Source organism: Nicotiana sylvestris, chromosome 12 (assembly GCF_000393655.2).
Source record: "Nicotiana sylvestris chromosome 12, ASM39365v2, whole genome shotgun sequence".
NCBI lineage: Eukaryota > Viridiplantae > Streptophyta > Magnoliopsida > Solanales > Solanaceae > Nicotiana > Nicotiana sylvestris.
In genome coordinates, this window is record NC_091068.1 from 128,815,366 (window position 1) to 128,831,520 (window position 16,155).

The window sequence follows — 16,155 nt, forward strand, 5'->3', positions numbered from 1 at the left end:
TGTCGATGCACAGTAGATACCGAGCGCTCATGTGCGCAAACGAATGCGTGGAAGGAATTAAGGAATTATGCTTCAAGTTTAACCAATGTCGCACGATAAGAATTCAAGAATGTGGAATTTCCTAAAGGGTCCTATAGCCTCTCAAAGTTAAGTACAGATGTCTCCGTACCGATCTGCAAGACTCTATTAAACCCGCTCAAGACTCGTGTGACCTATGTAACCTAGTGTTGATACCAACTTGTCACGACCCTAAAACAGACCCGGTCGTGATGGCGTCTATCGTGGAACTAGGACAGCTAACATAATTACTAAATCTAACCATTTTTTCTATAACAGTCATTTTGAAGCCATTAATTAACAAGAAATCTTATAGCATATGTCTAAATAACCAGTGCAGAACAAATATACAAGCCTGACATCGGGGTGTCACAAGTCACGAGCATCTACTAAGGTCTGAATACAACGAAGAGTCTGAAAATAAACTAAAAATAGTCTAAGGAAAACAAGAGGGAGAAGAGCAGGGATGCGAACGTCGGGCAGCTACCTTGCTAACTCCAATGACTCTGCCACTAAGTAATCAACACCCGCTACCGGGTTCAGAAATACCTGAATCTGCACAGAAGGTGCAGGGAATAATGTGAGTACGCCAACTCAGTAAGTAATAAAGGTAAATGAAAGCTGAGCAGTAAGAGAACACATAATTTCACGTCATAGCACTACAACAAATACCGTATATTTCTCAAAAAAATAGTACATAAACCATTTACTTCGTAAATCAAACTCAGTTTCAGTAAAACCTTTTAAAATAACTTTCAATAGTTTCAAACGAGTGATAAAACAGTGAGTAAAAATGATAGAAATGTAAACAACCCCTCGGGTAAAACATGTACCATAAACCGCCCCTCGGGCATAATATCAATAGAACCAGCCCCTCGGGCTACCTCACAATCACTCGTAATCAGCCCCTCGGGCATAACATGAATCAAGAACTGCCCATCGGGCAAAACATGGATCAAGAATAGCCCCCCAGGCAACAATATGAAATAACAACAGCCCTTGGGCTACATCATATCAGTCACACTAGGTACCCGCGCTCACTGGGAGTGTACAGACTCCTGGAGGGGCCCCTTACGGCCCAAGCGCAATAACAAGCCATCTCGTGGCATAATCAAATAGGCTCTCGACCTCTTATCAACAAGCCACCTGGTGGCATAACAAATCATGCCCTCGACCTCAAAATCATGAATCAATATAACACTGTTGCGGCGCGCAGCCCGATCCCATAGTATCCTCACAACACAGGCCCTCGGCCTCACTCAGTCAAAAATCTCTCATGCCACTCGGGCAACAGTAAAACATGATGATCAGCCCAAAATATTGTTTAAAATATCAAAATGGAGTAAATATGGCTGAGTTATGAAAACAGTAGAATACAGCATGACTGAGTACAAATATGTAGTGAGGAATAGTAGTAAAAATTCCCTAAGGGTCCAAAACAGTTGGCACGAGGCCCAAATAAGGCATTCAGCCCAAAACATGATAATACTTTCCAAAACACAATGATATCAAACAGTTTTCAATCAAATACGCGGTTTAACAGTCATACAGGACGGACTAAGTCACAATCCCCAACGGTGCACGACCCCACGCTCGTCATCTAGCGTGTGTGTCACCTTAAAGTAGCACAACAATGTGAAATCTGGGGCTTCATACCCTCATGACAATATTTACAATCATTACTTACCTCAATCCGAGCAAAATCCTACTCCGAAATGTCTTTTCCCCTCGAATCGGCCTCCAATCGATCCGAATCTAGCCACAGTTAATTTAATTCAGTCAATACGATAACACATTCAATTACGAGTCCAACCATACTAATTTTACTAAATCCGACTCCGAATCGATGTTCAAATCTTGAAAATTCATTTTTTGAAGATTTTACAAAAATCTCAATTTCTTACACCTAAATCTGAAATAATTGATGAATATGGACATGGATTTATGAAATATAATCACTTTCGGATATAGAACACTTACCCAAGTCAAAGTCGTGAAAACTCCCCTTGGAATCGCCTAAATCCGAGACTCAAAACTCAAAAATGAGTAAAAATGGCTAACTCTCGCGTTTAAGAATCTGTCCAAGCAAGTTGCATTTATCATTTGAGACTTATAAATCGCATTTGATACATGCGATTTCGCCTCTGTCCCAGAAAAAAAACAGCATTACCAACCTTCAGTAAATCGATCATAACTTTCTGTACAAATATTCAAATGATGAACGGTTTAACTTTCTGAAAATTAGACATCAAGAACTACAATATTGATATGTTTCTCATTACCTAGTTCCTTATAGTCAGTCGATCATAACTTTCTGTACAAATATCCAAATGATGAATAGTTTACTTTCCTGTAAATTAGAATGCAAGGGCTACAACTTTCATGTTTTGAAAATTTTCAGAATCCTTATATAGTTTGAGATATAAGCTTCCAATGTATGCTCCTCGCATCAAAATTTTCAAACCTTGTTGTCAAAAACCAGCAAGTTAAATAGGCCTATAAATGGTCCGAAACTCACCCGAGCCCCTCGGGACTCTAACCAAATATGCCAACATGTCCCAGAATACAATACGAACTTAGTTGAGGCTTTAAACCACGCTAAACAACACTAAAATTACGAATCGCGCATTGAATTGAATTATGAGTTTTCAAATCTTCCAACTTCTACTTTTTGCGCCGAAACATATCAAATCAACCCGGAATTACTTTAAATTTTGCACACAATTCATAAATGACATAATGGATCTGTTCCAATTTTCATAATCAAATTCCGACCCCGATATCAAAAAGTCAACTCTCGGTCAAACTTTCCAAAAATCTTCTATTTTCCAACTTTCGCCAAAATGCGTCAAATTGTCCTACGGACTTTCAAATCCAAATCCGAACATGATCCTAAGTCTAAAACACCATACGAAACTATTGAAATTATCAAAATTCCATTCCGGGGTCGTTTGCTCAAAAGTCAAATCTCCAGTCAAACTTAAGAAATCTTTAGCCTTAGATTTCTAGATTCCGTTAAATGGCGATAATTTGAGCTAGGGACCTCCAAATTCGATTTCGGGCATATGACCAAGTCCCAAATCATGATACGGAACTATGGGAATGGTCAAAACTTGGATTCAGGTTCGTTTGCTCAAAATATTGACCAAAGTCAACTCAATTGAGTTTTAAACCTCTAATTCACAATTTAATCCATTTTTCACATAAAAACCTTCCGGAAAATTATATGGACTGCGCACGCAAGTTGAGGAATTATTGATACTGCTTTTCAAGGTCTTAAAATACCAAGATAATTATTTAATTTAAAGATGACATTTTGGGTCATTACAGATTCCGACACCGATATCAAAAAGTCCACTTCCGGTCAGACTTCTCAAAAACCTTCAAATTTCTATCTTTAGCCAAATGACTTCAAAATGACCTACGGACCTCCGAATTCACTTCTGATCATGCTGCCAACTCCAGAATTATCATACGGAGCTATTTCCAGACTCAGAATCCCAAACGGACATTGATACCCCTGAAATGCACGTCAACCCAAACTTATGAAATTCCTCTAAAATGCTAACTTCCACAATAGGTGTAGAAACGTTCCCGTGTCTTCCAAAACCCAGTCCGAACATACGCCCGAGTCCAAAATCATCATATGAACCTGCTGGAACCTTCGAATCCTGATTCTAAGGATTTTACTCAAAAATCCAATCTTAGTCCATTCTTTCAACTTAAAGCTTCCGAAATGAGAATTCTCTTTCCAAATCAACTCCGAACTTTCCAAAATTCAATTCCGACGATGCGTACAAGTCATAATACCTGAAGTGAAGCTGCTCATGCCTCAAATCGCCGAAGAACGTGCTAAAGCTCAAAACGACCGGTCGGGTCGTTACAAAATCACTCTATGAAAGTATTATCTCAATACAGAAAAATCCTAACTAACTACATTATGATCTTAAAAAACCTCAATAATTACCCATCAAATTCTGTTATCCTGAACTCACCAACAATTTTTATGAAATATTCTGTTAACTACATTAAATTTTATTTCCTTTTGGGTGCATTCTTGCAAGATTTTTTATTATGCCCTTCTCCTTCGCAGTTGACACATGAAACCTTGTACTTATTTGAATTTATTTCATCATATAATTTGTATTTTTCTTTTTGAAGTCTTCCTGGCTGCTTTTCTCTCCTGTAGGTGGATTTACTACTTCTTTAGATATATGTTGTGGCACATTTTATTTGCTTTCATCAGGCATGGGATTTACTGGTATTTCATAAGTACGCAAGAGGTTCTTCCTTGTGTAATAAGGAGAACAATATTGTTCAAAAGACTCATCTCTGTGTCTTAAAGCAGTCAAAGCATGTGGACAAGGAAGTTCATCAAGCTGGAATTGCCCACAACTACATCTCTTATTTTCAAGACAAATAATATAGCGCCTCACACCATCTAGTACCGTATGTATATAGTCTGTTGAAGCCCTCACCTACAATTACATTACAAAAAAAAACAATTCATATACGGTTAAATACAAAATATCAACAAAAAATCTACATTGTCTTGTATAAATTAATTTGATGCAATAAATGATCAGATCTTACTCTAAGCTTGTGCGACAATGTTTTGTTGTCATCCAACTCTTTGTTGAATTTAAACCCAAGGTATGTGAATGTACATTTTGCTTTCAATAACTTTTCTTTCGTCCAACGTTCAAGAAGAGTCCTCATATACTCTAATAGTTCTACTATCGGCAGCTCTCTTGCATATTTTGTTACAGCATTCAACGACTCTGCAATGTTTGATGTCATAGTCCAAGTTCTGTTCACCGTAGCATGTACTCGAGACCATCTATGGTAGTCAATATCGTATAAGTATACTTTAACACGCGGGTCAATCTCTTCAATCTTTGACATCCTTTCATTAAATTCATCAAGCGTGTATGATCGTGCCGTAGCAAAGTACAATTCGCTTAACTTTAGATAACCCTTCTTGAACTTTGCCCTTATATTTGTCCAAATATGCCACATGCAAGAATAATGTGGCATGCCGGGATAAACAATAGATGTTTCCTTCAAGATACTCTCATTCCGATCCGAAACAACACACATATTTGGTCTCTCACCATATGCATGTTTGAATTGCTCAAAAAACCACTTCCATGATGCGCATTTTCTGAATCAACAACAGCATATGCCAATGGTAATATGGTACCTACATTATGTGGCAAATAGCAATTAATTAGCTGCAGGAAAAATGCAGAGGAAGACACATACATACAACTACAACTTTTCAATAATATATCTACAATAAATCTACAAATACTACAAAAAACAGACAAGCTACAATATTTCTACAATAAAACTACAATACTGGCTGCATTCATTGTACTAGATGTTAGCATTATTCCCCTGTATGCTGACTTTAAGAAGGTCCCATCAACTACTACAACTGGCCTACAATATTTCCAACCACTGATTGACGTACAAATCGCAACAAATGCATATAAGAAGCATTCATCTGCGGTCTTCTTCAATTTAACTACAGATCACAGATAAGTCTTCTCAAGAATATAAAAATAACTTGGTAATTTGTTGTAGGAGTCAGCAGGATGACCTCTCAAAAATTGTAAAGCCTTTTCCTTTGCTCTCCAAGCTTGCATGTAGGTTAGATTCACGCCGTGTTCAGACAACATGTCAATTTGTATGTCTTTTGGTGTGTAAATTGTCTTAGGATCAGAATATTTTGGAATAACCATGCTACCAACTACCATGGAAGTAGGTTTGCGTTGTATGAATGTATTGTCCATTAAAGAGCATGTGTGTTGGCTGTTGAAATGTCTGACCTTGAACATTACAGAATCATTTATGCTAGTTGCCTTGAAGTGCCATGTACAGTTTTCACCAACACATAACAGCCAATAGCTACAAAATAAATACAATTTAAACACTGATTTAAAATATAGATTTAAAAAAAAGACTATTTTAGCTTAAACGTTCACATTATACAATTTATATACAACATAACTATAATTCATCTAGAATACTGATAAACATTATCACAAGAAAAAATTGAAGTAGTAAAAAATTACAAATAAACTACAAAATTAAAAAAATAATGATCTTTGATCATTCATATGTTCATACCTTCTAGAACTAGATCTTTTAACCCTGAATTGGAACTTGTGCATGACAGAATAGTGTTTCATTGCAGTTGCAATTGTTTGCTTGTCTTGGTATACTTGTCCTACTTCAATAAAATTTGGTGTACTATCTGTTATTATTATACTTTCATATTCCTCTATAACGGAAGATGTTGGCATATCAAGTAACTTTAGTGTTCCAGACGAACCTGCATGAAAATAAAGATAAATACTGTTATGAACAGTTTATAGAAATTTTGTAGATAATTTGTGGAAACATTGAAATTTTGTATTTCATATTAATTTTTCAAATGATATGTAGTTTAATTATTGAATAAATGTAGAAATTTTGTAGATATTGTGAAAATACATACTGATATATATATTTACTCTGACATGTAGTTTATTTGTAGATAAAATGTAGATAAAGTGTAGGACATTGATATACAACCAGAATTTGATAGAAAATGTAACAGCACAAACCTGCAACTGTGTTCTCATTGGTGATACTCAATTCCATATTGAAATCGCGGACAATTATACATAGTGGATATGATCCTAAGTTTTTGTTTTCCTTTTTCGTCTCCATGTATACACGAACACCCATATCGTTCCTAATTTCCATTGGAGGACAATGCTCGTTGACATTGTATTTGATTTCTATAATTTTTTCGGATGTATCGATCATTAATTGCTGTGCTATTGTAAAAATCAATAGACTATTACTCGCATCCTCATCGACTACAATGCCATCGACCTGAAATTCTCTAGATCTCCCATAGCTATCCCAATTCTCATTCAGTTGTAGCATAATTGGGATTTTGGACGTAACTGCGTTTGTTGTAGAAGATTTAGTCGTTTTTGATTTGTGAAATCAGAAAAAATGTTGAAACATATTGTATCGCAAAAATAGAGTCGCTAAATTTTGAATCAAAACAGGCGATAATTATTAATGTGTGATTTGCGTTGTAAAATATCTGGAAGAATATTTAATTTCTCAATATTAGCGCGCCTAAATAAGGAAGCCTACAGCTACAATGATTCTTTATTTAATGAATTGTCTATATTTTGTAGAAATATTATTAACATGGTGAGTAATATGTAAACTATGAACATATTTGGTAATATAGTTTCCTATATGGTATAGGAACAAAAATTTCCCTTTATTTTTTCCCTTGTATTTGCAGCATGAATAGTATTCACTAGAGATGGAAAAGAGATGCAAAAATTGTGAACATTAAATCTCAGGTTTAAAGTAATGGCTTTTCTTGTAGTACTGCACTATTGGAAGATTATGTTAGTAAATTGGTGCATGATCTTGAACACTTTATGGATCAATTGGATGCAGATGTCATATGTCAATTATTAAGAATAGATATATATATATATATATAATAACCACAAGAATTTAAAATTCTTACTCCTATCATGAAGCTACATGCAATATATATATATATATATATATATATATATATATATATATATATATATATATATATATATATATATATATATATATATATTCGTGCACTACTAGTACTACTACTTTAAAGCTAACCATATTTGTCTTTGAAAGGTAGGTAAAGGTAAAAACAAGAAGGCCTGAATAATTTATGAAAAAAAAGTCATGTTTCATAAGGAAAATACAAAAGGACATATTAATATAGAGTGTTACAAGAGCATACCGAGGAGACATAGTAGGTGAAGAATAACTATTGCGACATATTCATTGGTGGTCTTGAGGATATACAACGAAACTTCTCTTGTTTACTCTTTTATTTTTATTTTATAGCAAAAACAAATGCTTTTAGAATATGCTACAAACATTCTTTTAAATTTTGTTTTAAACCTTACACATATGTTTAAATAATAACTATGACTTAAAAAAATATATCAATTGACATGGCTACACGTGCAACGTACGTAACCAGAAATTAGTAATAGAATATAAAGAGCCCTGGTCAATCAAGTATTATTATTGAATACAGAATAAGGAAATTTACAGGGGACAGGAATTAAACAAAAGTAGGAAATGCAACCAAACAAGAAGAAAAGCTTCAAAATGACAATGTTTGGCACATTTAAATTAAGTGCCAACCCACAAAGCAAACAAAAGCACAATTAAAAGAGGCCATCTCCACCAATACCACTATACAATTTTGACCATTTAATATTCATTCCATCTCCTTAAATAGCTCTAAATTCTTATCATTTAGGCATTGCTCCTGAATGAGCCAAGTGCTTTGACTGCTCCAGCTCTCAGAATGTATTGGTGATACAATGCAGCAATTGCAGCACCAATAAAAGGTCCAACCCAGAAAATCCACTGTCACATTAAAAAGGCAATATTGTAATTTACCAATGTATATTTATGTTAAATTGAATAAAAACAATAGGATGTGCAATTTTGGTTAAGGTAAAATTGCTTACTTGGTCATCCCAGGCTTTTTCTTTGCCATATATGACTGCAGCTCCAAAACTTCTAGCTGGATTAATACCAGTTCCAGTGATTGGGATTGTAGCCAAGTGAACCATGAATACAGCAAATCCAATTGGAAGTGGTGCCAATACCTTAATTCAATTACAAAATATTGACTTCAACTCAAGTTACCAAAAACAAGCATTAATACATTGACTATATAAATAACTATCTATGTAATTTAACCTGTGTAGCAATTTGTCTGTCTTATTCTTTAAAAAAATAATTGGTTCCACTTATTACGAGGGGAGCCTTTGGCGTAATTGGTAAAATTGTTGTCATGTGACCAGGAGGTCACGAGTTTAAGTCATAGAAACAGTCTTTTGCAGAAATGCAGGGTAATTATTTTTTAGATGACCATATAGTATGAAATTTTCTTAGTGCCCGTGTATATAAGTTAAATTCAAGAAAATACAGGGAAAATGTTAACAAGAGTAATAGATAGAGTGTTGCAAAATTTTACTTACAGGAACATGAGAGTCTCTGGCATTTCTCTTGGGGTCAGTGGCCGAAAAGACAGTATAAACAAGGACAAAAGTTCCAATGATTTCAGCAGCTAATCCAGTGCCAGTGCTGTAGCCTGTTGCAAGCTCATTGGCACCACCACCATAATTAACATAGTAAGACTTCTGAAATGCCTTCACCAAACCACAACCACAAATGGCTCCTAAACACTGTGCTATCATATACATAACGGCTCTGGCCAATGAGATTTTTCTAGCCAAGAAGAGCCCAAATGTCACTGCTGGGTTAATATGTCCTCCTGCATACACAAAATGTGAACCCCATTATTCTCCTGAGCAAATTAAAACCTTTGCCAAAACCAATTTTTGTTAGGTAATTTTGAAGACATAATTAAGTAAATAAAAATGTGTCGCCTCTAAAAACTTAAGCGGTTAGATTAGATGGTCAATCAATTCAACGTAGTTCTGGGCAGGCAAGACCTCTTAGATTCAAGTCTCACTGCCACTCAGAGTAGCGGATGCAAAGTACTGGTACCGGATTCATCCGAACTCATTACTTTCGACGCATAACACAAATTTATTTGTAAAAATTTACTAAAATTATTAAAAATTACTAATAGATATGAACTTATAACTTTAAAAATACATTGGGTTTAGTGCTAAGAACATAAAGGTTTGAACTCATAGAGCTTAAATCATGGATCTGTCTCTGGCCACTTAGCCAGTATAAAAAAATTTAAAAAGAAATCATGTGTTTGACTTATGAAAAAGAATCGGACATACACGTGACGAGGCATGTTGAAGACACAATTAAGTAAATAAAAGTGTGATGTATATAACCGGCTAATATTTTAGATGAGATAGTCACAGAAATTACATACCAGAAATACCAGCAGTGCAGTAAACAAGAACGAAAATCATGCCACCAAAAGCCCAAGCAATGCCAAGAATGCCAACACCACCACATTCATCACCATTATGTTTAGTATCACTTTGGCTCTTGTAGCCAATCACAGTGAGGACAGTGATATAGAGAAATAACAGAGTTGCAATAAATTCAGCAACAATGGCTCTATAAAATGACCATTTTCCAAGTTCCTCTGCATCAATTAGTGGTGCTGGAGGTGGATCTTGGTAGTCCTTATTAGGGGCATATTGATCAGTGCCATACTCAATGTCTTTGGCCATTTTTGCACTTTGTTCTCTAAATTAAGGCTCACCAAAAGAAGATTATGCTAATCTTGAATAATGTTGTTTTTAAAGCTTTTAGATAGAAATATGTAGAATTGATTGTGGTGGAGTTGCTGGAGAGTGAGGAGAATTTATATAGAGGGTTTGGACTTGAGTGGAGCATTAATTTAACTCATTTCCTGCCGCCCCATATTACCTTTTGTTTTTTGTATTTCTATTTTTTTCACTTTCATGGTGAACATACCCAACTTCGAGCTAGAGGCTGAGCTAGAATATGATTTACTAATTCGGCGGAATTCATTAATTTTAATTCAAATTTTATATTTGTCTTTAGTAATTCAATGAATATAAATAAATTTATTAATTTACAATTCAATAATTTTAAACGATTAGAATTCTGAATCCATAAATTTCAAATCGCCGCTCTATATCTAGCTAGAGGATCTAGAAGGGTGAGGAATGCTAATTATCCATACAGTCATTACTCATTAATAATAATGTGTGCATTTAGACTTGATCTAGTTATATATAGTGTAGGTACCAATCACTACCGAACAACAATCGTACTACTTGATACAGACGATTTCTTTTTTTTTTTTCCGTCGGACCATAGTCTTGACCTCCGATCGAGCTACAAGAAGACAGGCCAAAGGGTGTTAGGCGAGGGCCAACACATTACACATTAGGAGATGAATACTACAAATTTTTTCGAAAAATTATAAAATACTAGGCAACTATACAATATACTCTGTGTGTATACATAGAGTGTGTAAAGACAGAAATTACCCTCTCATCAATTAAAAAAAATAGTTTGGTGTGTAAAGTATTTCGCGTTCACACAGAGTCCGAGGAAGGGCTACACTCAAAGTGTGTCATGTAGACAGCCTATCCTAATAATACAAGTATTAGTGGTTGCGTTCACAGCTTGAACCCGTGACCGATACGTCGTGCGGAGATAACTTTAATTGCTCATCAGTATAATACTTTAATATGAACAAATGATATTCTAATATATATATATATATATATATATATATATATATATATATATATATATATATATATGCTAAAGTGAACCGACCATTTTTATACCATCATGAATGATCAACCTCAAATTTTATTTCATGGTGGCTTACACCACCGTCCAATCCAACGCAAGCCACAATTGCAATTACTAACCACTTATACAATGCCATGTCAACAGCCGCCATATTTCAATCATTTGATTTTATTAAGGATTAATATACTCCTATCTGTTTAATTTGGGCAAAATCATGACATTGTCTACCCCACTTGAAAAAGAACAAAAAGGGCAGTATTGCCATTTTAAATGGTTATAGGCTTGCCATGTGTAGAGCAAGTAAGGATCATTGTAAAAGGGGTAATGCTGCTTTTGTGGACTCTATTAATTGGACGGTTATCTATTGTATTTCTCTAATGAAACCTCATTTTGAGTGTGGAAATGGTGTCGTGAACCCGCTTTGGCAATTATTTTAAGTAGTTGTCTTCTGTTTCATGATTCAAAATTACGAGTGGATTTGGAACTTTCTTTGTCGAATTTATATGACGTTAACAATAATTATGGTTGTTGCATTTATAAGGTCATTTGTGATGGTTATATTGTAGGAAAAACTATGTAGAATGTATATTTTTTATATATTAATGTATGATATGCATATAAAAACATACATATATTATAAAAAATCAATGTATATTATTTGTATATTTGGCTAGCAAATATAATTATTTTTTGCCGACAGGTCAAATGTGTAACTTGGCTACTAGTCAACAATAGCAATGACATTTAAGTTTAAGTTTGTAAAGTAATTAACCTTCACCGATGAAGGAAATTATTCCTTCCTTTTACAGAAATAAAAGTAATTCCCTTGGAGAAATAATTTTCAATTATTCATGTAATTAAACAACAACATGTTTTATAAGTAAAACATTTTCAACTATACAAAACGCACCAGTTGTATGGTTTCTAATATTAAGTGGCAAAAACTTCAAGATGTTATCCTCATCGCATTATTTGATAGCAATGATTCTAAGTTCTAAATAACACCATCAAACTCTATTAATAATCTAAAGCATTGTTATTAGTTCACTGCACATATGAATTAAACAACGAAAAGCTAATAAAAATTAAAATGTACATCGCATGGATTATAATTGCATGTCAAAAACAATCCAGCAATCCCTCTAGCTGGCAATCGACACCTAAAATATTCTCTGATTCTTCAGCTGGGGCCAAAAACTTCAATGTCACATCGATTAAACTCTAAATCATAAACCGTAATTAAGAGCTATAATCACATTCTGTAAAAAGAGCTTAGCTTCACTACATTGAGTGGCGGATCTACAGGATAATGTGTGGGTTCCCGGGAACCCATTAACTTTTTCACAGTCCTTGTATATGTATTAAAAAGTTCATTAAATATCTATAAATATTTGATTGTGAACTCAGTTACTAACTTGAGATCGTTATAGGCACCCATAAACTTCAAAGTCTTGATCGGTTGATCCGCCTCTGACTACACTTGACAATATACACATATTTTTACGTAGCAGATACATTATGTGTCATCGTCAAACCCCTCGTTGATCTCTTCTCTGATGGTCTCTAATCCAGATTTATGTGAAGGTTTTCGTCGATATGTTATGAGGGCTGGAGCAACCTCTACCCAAGAATGTATATTTCTAGTTTCCTTTGCCATCTTTGTCTGAAATTGTTTGTCAAAGCCAAAACTAGAGCGGATATAAATCAAATAGTAACCTAAAATTTGGATTTATTTGCCCTCTTTCCTCCTAGCTTAGCTTGTGGAAGAAAGAGAGATCGGAAAATGAGTTGTTCTTTTAGGAAGATTATATATATTCTTTGATAAATTTTGATCTTTTGATGAATTGAGACCATTTTGATTGGGCATTATATAGTTGGTGCAGAAAGGAGAATTAGTGGTAGACTAGTCCTTAAGACAAGGACAAAGCTTCACTCTGGTTCTTGAATTATTCAATGGTGAGATTTTTCAGGAGTTTTGAATGTCTCACCATGAAAATAGAATACATTCATGACTTCTTCCCAGCATAACCTGAAACGATTTTAACTGCCAAAAACTACGTCCAATGAAGTACGTATATGATGCTCGATTTTGAAGGGAGGAAAAAACATCGAATTCTTTAATTGTAATCCGTCCTAAATTCTTTGAATTTCTCTATCGACTTATTACTTCATCTGTTTCAGTTTATATAATATAACCTTATTTTCTTAAATTTTGTTTCACAACAATGATCCTTTTGTAAATCTGAAAATACTTTAACTTAAAATTCTAATCTTAACCTTAATGACATATTTTTATAGCCACACAAATGTTATGGCATATTTAATATCCTCGATCCAACTCCCCTCCATTTACTAATCTCTTCATTTCTCTAAGTTCCTACTTGGATGGGAGACACTTATCATGGTTAAAAATCAATGGATAGGATTTAATTGAATAAAGCAAAACCCTAACCATAATTAAAGTATTTAATTCCTTCTTTTATTCATTCCCAAATAATATCTTTTGCCTCTCCTAGCGGTAGAACTTCCTATAATTCCTCTCTTCGCGCCAAAATATATCTGCTCTCACCGAAAATCATGGTACCAGAGAAAATCTTTCAGACTTTTACCATGAAAATCCAATCCTTGAAGATCATTGTTAGGTTAAAAATCAACAGAAAAAAAAAAATACACCAAGAGGAGAAACAGAGAACAAGACAGCAAGTCGTGGGAACTTCATTTTTCTTGAAATACTTGATCAGGATCCCGCAATATGTTTAGCAGTCTCAATAGTGATGCCACAAACATATCATCGTACATGTATATGGCACTTGGAACAAAATGCATTTAAACATCTTAACCATATCTTTAGAGCTCAGAAATCATTAGCAAATTGCTTTATTATTACGAGTATGAAGATGATTTTCTAAATGCATGGAAGGAAATGCTTGAGAAGCACGACCTTAAGGATAATAGTCGGTTGAAGAAGACCTTGGCTATAAGGGAAAATTGGTCCATGACATATGGTACAAATGTATTTTCAGCCGGTATGCGAAATACACAATTGAGTGAAAGTTTCAATTGATTTAGATATTGTACTGTTCTTTAAGCATTTTCAAAGAGCTGTTGATGATAAGCGTGCTAATGAAAGTAAGTCAAATTTTGACATGACCTAACGAATATTTGTCTTGAAGGTTAAGCTTCCGTTATTAATTCAAGCGAGAGAAATATATACTGCAACCACATTTGATTTGTTTGAAAAGCAGTAGGAAAAGTCATTACTTGTCTCTATAAATGCCTTTCATAATGAAGGAGAATTTTTTAAATATAATGTTAGCACGCATGGAAGTCGCAGGGAGCATATAGTGGTAGTGAAGTGCTCAACAAATTAAAGGTGTCTCTTGCAGTTGCAAATTATTCGAATTTTCAAGTGTACTATGTGGACATGCTCTAAAGATTCTGGATACCTTAAATGTCAAGGATAAGATTCCTGACTATAATATAGTATTAAAAAGGTGAACAAAAGAAGTTACCAACTTGGTTGCAATGGAGATTAAGAGCCCGTTTGGCAAGCTGCCAAAAATTGCTTTTTTTAAAAAAGTATTTTTTTAAGAAGTGCTTTTTTCAAAAGTACTTTTGGAAAAAAAAAATAGTTTGTATTTGGCCAATTCATTTAAAAAGTACTTTTTGCAACATTTGATAAATAAATTGTGTTTGGCCAATCTTTCAAAAAAATGCTTTTAAGTATCAAATTACCAATTTAAAGAGAAAAATGAACGTATATATTTATTGTAAGAGACTTTTATTATTTTTATTTTATTTAATTAAAATATAAAGCATAAATTAAACATACATATTAAAGATTTAAGTCAATATAACATATATAATTATACCAAATCATATAATATTATCTAGTATAATTACTTATTGTCATTATTCAGTATGAATTAGAAGGCTATTCCACAAAGTACTATATATTGATAATCCATCATAAAATAATAAGCAAAGACACTCTCACATGATAATATTTCTCAACAATTTCATCTCTAATTCTATCACACAACGCCTCCATATTAGTTGAAGACTTACCTTGCGTTTCTAAAGGAATACCAGAAGGCTCATCTCCTTCCTCAATCTCTCCAGTAATGTCTTCATTAGCATAATAATTGAATTCCTTATTGGTAGAAGAATGTCGTCACATGAAATTATGTATAGCCATCTAGTTGTAACAAGATGATTCTGAGTGTTAAACTTGAAAGATGGCATTGAGCGTAAAGAGAAATAATTTTAAATATATAAGAAATTATTGTTTTCTTTAAAAAAAAAGTTAAGTATGTTTAAATTCAAATTCAAAAAGAGTAACTAATTATTAACAACTAATTTAATTTTTTTAAAAATTTAAATTCAAAGGAAAACTAATTATTACCTAACTAACTTTGCCCTAAATTACCAAGTGACCTATTGTGAGACGGTCACTTACCTTAATGTGGGGGCTTTTTCTTCTTCTTTTAATAATATATAGATAAAAGAAATTATAAATGATTATTTGTAGGAAGAGAATTGATAATCCAAGAAGAATGTAGATAATTTGATTTAGTGTGATAAAAGAAGAAAATAATTTGGAAAGTTACACCACATTACACAAAAAAAAAAATCAAACACAAGAAACATCAAAAAAGAATTTAGAAAGTTACAATATATTCATATACTCCATATGATATCTCTAATTTTAAAAGAATAGTAGAAACTAGAAATAAAAAGAACAGAAAAGGCTTAAATTAGTAAGGGATAATT

At 33.7% G+C, this 16,155-nt stretch overlaps 2 protein-coding genes across 2 annotated transcripts; both read right to left on the reverse strand.

The window, feature by feature from the left end:
- Positions 1-4,286: 4,286 nt before the first annotated feature.
- On the reverse strand, positions 4,287-6,999 carry LOC138883712 (uncharacterized). Its single transcript, XM_070164418.1, has 7 exons — positions 6,672-6,999; positions 6,193-6,397; positions 5,630-5,970; positions 5,420-5,587; positions 5,172-5,260; positions 4,651-4,953; positions 4,287-4,535 (listed from the first exon to the last, which is right to left on the reverse strand). The coding sequence occupies exons 1-7, from the start codon at positions 6,997-6,999 to the stop codon at positions 4,287-4,289; spliced, it is 1,683 nt and encodes a 560-aa protein (XP_070020519.1).
- Positions 7,000-8,131: 1,132 nt separating this feature from the next.
- On the reverse strand, positions 8,132-10,428 carry LOC104239333 (aquaporin PIP2-1-like). Its single transcript, XM_009793947.2, has 4 exons — positions 10,013-10,428; positions 9,135-9,430; positions 8,619-8,759; positions 8,132-8,514 (listed from the first exon to the last, which is right to left on the reverse strand). The coding sequence occupies exons 1-4, from the start codon at positions 10,317-10,319 to the stop codon at positions 8,401-8,403; spliced, it is 858 nt and encodes a 285-aa protein (XP_009792249.1). The 5' UTR covers positions 10,320-10,428; the 3' UTR covers positions 8,132-8,400.
- Positions 10,429-16,155: the final 5,727 nt, after the last annotated feature.